The following is a 4948-nucleotide window of genomic DNA, read 5'->3' as shown; positions in this document are numbered from 1 at the left end:
CAAAAAAAAAAAAAAAAAAAAAAAAAAGTGTATGTAGATATTGGGCTGAACTCAATATGTGTGTGTTGGAAAGAGGGCTGTAATACAAAAACAAGAAATGTAATGATGGCTCACATTGTATGACCCCAGGGACAGCTTGTTTATCTCTTTTACAGCAACTTCACAAGGTAACTACTCTTTGTGAACTCCCCTGTATAGATAAGGATGCCTGAGGCCCACGCTCCTAACCACCAGGCTGTGCTGGGCAAGGTTTGGCTTCTGAACATCCTTAAGCATGGCTAATCCGCAGGCTTTGGGAAAGGGCACACCAGGAAGGTGCCCTTGTTAGATAAAGTCTAGTGACTCTATTTCTACAGTGAGGGGATAGGGATGCAATGAAGAGTTATCACTCTCTCACATGCGGGTGACTACCTGCTAGTGCCATTTTCTCTCATGGACAGCCCTCTGCTTGGAGGCTTTGGAGGACAGATGAGGCAAAGCAAGAAATGAGAAGACGTAAACTTAATCCATCTGTGATCTAATGCAAAATGGCCAGTACTCCTTTTCTAGAGAACAGCTTCCTGAGCAGTGAAAAATGTCCATGAATACCAGTGAATACCTGGTTTAATACCAGGATGTGGCCATGAATGAAAATGGCAAGGAAAAAAAGATAGGATTAAATATTTATCTTTAACTGATCATGTTGATTATTCTAAATACAAAATAAAAATAGAAATCACTTTGTAAGTGATGTATTTAATGGTACTTACTACATGTAAACTACTATTCTGGATGGTTTATATATTTATACACTTATTACCCATCTAATCCTGGAAGGTAAGCTCTGTTTCTCTCATTTACAGCAGTGGAAACTCAGGCCCAGAGAAGTTAAGTAGCTTGCCCAAGGTCACACAGTATGGAAGTGGCAGCAGTCCCTTAACCACTTTGTCTTTGACTTTTTCTTGCTTTAAAAATTTTGTAAATGGAGGGGGGTGGTTATTATACTTAAGGTATAATAATAAATAAATAAGTAGTTTGAAAAAAATTTTGTAAATGGAAATAAATGATAGAAAATAAACCATATAATGTTTTCATATTTGCTTCTACTTTGTTTTCTTCTAATATACAAGAAATACAAAATCAGAGGCAATGTTTTAATTCTCTTCCTACCCTTCCCTAATTTCTTCCCTACCTTCTCAGGACTACTAGATCACTAATTTTATCTGTATGTTTCCGGTCTATGTTTTTGTATTTTTCTCTAGATACATATTCATAAACAATGTATAGCATTGGTTTATATTTCCAAATTTACATAAATGCTATCATACATATATAATTTTTCAGCCTGCTTGCTTGGCACTCAGCATTATGCTTTGAGATCTACCTATGTCCACACGCATCGATCTAGTTTATTCGTGTTGACATTGCGTAGTATTCCATAGCATGACGGCACCACATTTTAACCATTCCCTTCTTCGTGGACACTTAGGTTATTTTCAGTTGTGCCCCTTAGAATCAATGCCACTGTGAACATCCAGGGGTAAGAGTTCCACCCAAAAGCGGGACTGCTGATTCCAAGGGTCAACTTGGACTTTCAGAGTCTCCAAAGGGAATTCCAACTCCTGCACGTGGGCAGCAGACTCCCAGCTTTTTTCCTTCTCTCTCAATCTGGCAGTAAATGTCTAAAGCTTAATTTATGTCCTGCAGGCTGGCTCTTTGTGGCCAAACGGAGTCTCTCCCTCCCCCGCTGTGCAATGGCCCAGTCGGCTGGCTGACACAGAGGAAGAAAGGAATTGTTTGAATGTGGACTCACATCACCAGCAAACACCCAGCCCACTTCATTCAAGGCTGACAATGAGACCAGGGGCTAAGCCTGAGTCATGGGGGTAGCTAGGAGGGGGCAAGACAGGAGCACAGGCAGAGAGCAGAGGTGGCAGGAGAGGGGGCCATGCTTAGGAGGTGGTAAGGGGACTGCCCAGGAACCAGACATTTGGAGTCATTGAAACTCTCACCCAAAGCCTTTAACACCATTCACTGAGGACCACAAGAGCTTATAAAGTCAAGATTCTAACGTTGCATTCTCTGGCAACATTAGTTTCAGGCTAAGTTTGCAAGGTGGCCCTGGGTTCTGTGGAGAGGCCAGTCCGGGGGTCAGGGCACTCTCTCACTGCTTCATCGGACTTCAAGCTGCTGCTGAGACTATTTCTCCACACATTGCATGGCACAGTTAGAAATCATACTTTTAAGCCAGCTGTTCTCATTTCAGAACCCACTTGCTCATTGGAAAAAATGAAAGTCGCTATCTAGCTGCCCTGAGATTTTGTTTTCATCTGTGCCTGTAGCAATGGCTTGCTGTCACTTCCACTGATGTACTGGACTGTCGGTATTGAATTAAATGAAACAGGGAGTATTTAGCTGCTCTCGTCTTCCCCTTGACAGATTGTTTCTCAGTGATTGATGTTTATTCTGGTGCCTCTTTCCCCCCTCCAGAAAATCAAATACCATCAAAACTGAGAGTCCATTGAACCCCAGAGACCTGAGGATAAACCGTAGTAAGGCAGCACGTGACTGTCCTTCCCCTCCTGCCTAAGATGCCACGTTAAGGAAATAGTCAAGGGCAATTTCACTCACCCTTAGAAGGAATCACCGTGGTAAAAACTTCTATGTTCTCGTCACTGCAGCTGTAAATCTGATGCATCGTTTCAGCCTCCTCTTCCCTAAGTGCCTGGGAACCGGAGGCCTCTGTCTCTGGACCCCTAGTCGTGAGGCATGCTAATCCAGTCTGGCTCAGGGATCATTGTGCAGGTCCACAAAAGACAGGCTGGTGCTGTGAGCTCATCTCGTTCCAGTCTTCACTGCAACATTTTCTAAACCCATCTGTCCTTTTTTTTAAAAATGAATCCTATTATTGCAAACCTTTGATTGAGCCTGGAGGCTTCAATCCCCTCCCAGCTAGGATGTACTTAACATTTTTATTTTGCGGTGTCTGCCGCAGTGAATTTGGAAGTCTTTTGTGAGGTGACGATGAAGTGAAATCGCCTACTCCGTTAGCGCCAAGCTTGGCTGGAGAATTTCCACCAGAAAGGAAATGTGAATTTTGGTACCAGCAATTCCCTTTCTCATTTCAGAAATGAAGGGTTTTTTTTTTTTTCCCTCCAGGAGAAGGGGATATTCAGTAATTTGTCATGTGCTAACTTGGCTCCCTTCAAAGTTTCTATTTTAAACAAAGGACTGTTTTTCCAGAGTGTTTTCCCTTCATGCCACTACATGACAAGGCTGACATTTCTCAAGGGTCGTGTGTTTGGCCCCTCTGTGTATAACCCTTAGGTGCTCACAGAGACATGGCAGCAGGCAGTGCCCCATGCTCAAGGAGCCAATTATAGAAAGTTATATTTGTATTACCCCATATATCCTAATATATTTATTATCTTATAAACCCTACTATGCTACATTACAGGTTATAGGTTACATACTGTCCCATATATCATATATATTATAGATATATATATATAGCATATGTATATTTGTATATATATACAAATATATATCATATATAGCATATGTATATATTTATATTACCCTATATATTCTAATATATTTATCCTATATGTTTATTATCTTATAAATCCTATTATGCTACTTATACAGGTTCCAGGTTATATACTATTCCATATATCATATATATCATGTATATATGTATGATATCATATGTAGAGGATATCCTATGTATGCCCTGTATTTTATATATTCTCTCTCTATGTATATACACACAAATAAGGTTATGGTTGAAACATATGTATCATGCCAAACACTACATTTTATTACACTGTTACAGCTTCATTTCTTCATACTAATACTGATGGTGATGAAATAATAGTAATGAGAGTTGTCATTTATTAAATGCTTGCTAAAGTTAAGTAGTGTGATATATAATTTCATTTAATATCTACCATTACCCAGGGAGACTAGTTATTATATTTGCCATCTTATAGGTGAGGAAACTGAGGCATAAAGCCATTTAGTAATTCTCATGAGATTAAAATACCTGGTTTGTGGTAGAATTAGGATGTAATCCCTAGTTTGACTCCAAAGTCAAATGTACTTAACTGGGCCACATCCAGTGGCTCACACCTGTAATCCCAGTACTTTGGGAGGCCTGGGCAGGAGGATCACTTGAGCTCAGGAGTTTGAGACCAGCCTGGGCAACATGGTAAAGCCCTGTTTCTACCAAAAATACAAAAAATTAGCCAGGCATGGTGGTGTGTGCCTGTGGTCCCAGCTACCCGGTAGGCTGAGGCGGGAAGATTGCTTGAGCCAGGAGGCGGAGGTTGCAAAAAGCCAAGATCATGCCACTGCACTTCAACCTGGGTGACAGAGCCAGACTCCATCAAAAAAAAAAAGTACGTAACCACTAAATTTTACTCTATTCTTTATCTCCTGTCAACCCAAATAACAAAGAGAAGCTCTCTAAAAATATGTAGTTTAATTGGAAATTGCAGGATACACATGCTATGACAAATCATAGGCACATCCAGGGAGGCTGAGGTAAGGGGAAGTTTTAAAGGCAAAAGAGTACATGTAGATTGTCTTGAAACAAACAGTACATTGGTTACAAGTAGTTGTAAGTAGTTGATAGTGATAGTAGTTGTCAGTCCTTTAGTGGAGACAGTGTCTCAGGCAAGTGTTCTTGTACAAGCTGCTAGTTGTCCCTATGTGACTGACTCATGTCGCAAACTGTGGTTTGATAAAATTTCCTGTGATAGTTCCTGTTATCAGGCAAATCGTGTCTGAGAGCCACTCCCTACCCCGATGACCTCCTGGCTCTGTTTTGTTAAGGCTGACATAGGTGACTCCATTTTGATTCTGACAACTTTCGCACTGCAAAGCCTTCCATTACTTTGACCTTGGGTGGACCTGATCCATATATCTTTTGGAGTTGGTATCTACTGATATCTCTATAGTAAACAAA

At 40.7% G+C, this 4948-nt stretch overlaps 1 protein-coding gene across 1 annotated transcript in view; it reads right to left on the bottom strand.

Annotated features, from left to right (window-relative positions):
- VXN (vexin) overlaps positions 1-3265 on the bottom strand; it is a 28134-nt gene extending 24869 nt beyond the window's left edge. Inside the window, exon 1 of the mRNA XM_032296238.1 lies at positions 2611-3265. Coding sequence (XP_032152129.1) covers positions 2611-2677 — 67 coding nt within the window. The 5' untranslated portion in view covers positions 2678-3265. The remainder of the gene's footprint in view (positions 1-2610) is intronic.
- Between the last annotated feature and the right edge of the window lie 1683 nt (positions 3266-4948).

The sequence above is a fragment of the Sapajus apella genome, unplaced genomic scaffold, assembly GCF_009761245.1.
Source record: "Sapajus apella isolate SASKATOON/1434 unplaced genomic scaffold, GSC_monkey_1.0 scaffold35, whole genome shotgun sequence".
NCBI classification, from domain to species: Eukaryota; Metazoa; Chordata; class Mammalia; order Primates; family Cebidae; genus Sapajus; species Sapajus apella.
The sequence above is the reverse complement of the archived record's forward strand: the minus strand, read 5'-3'. Positions and strand labels throughout refer to the sequence as shown.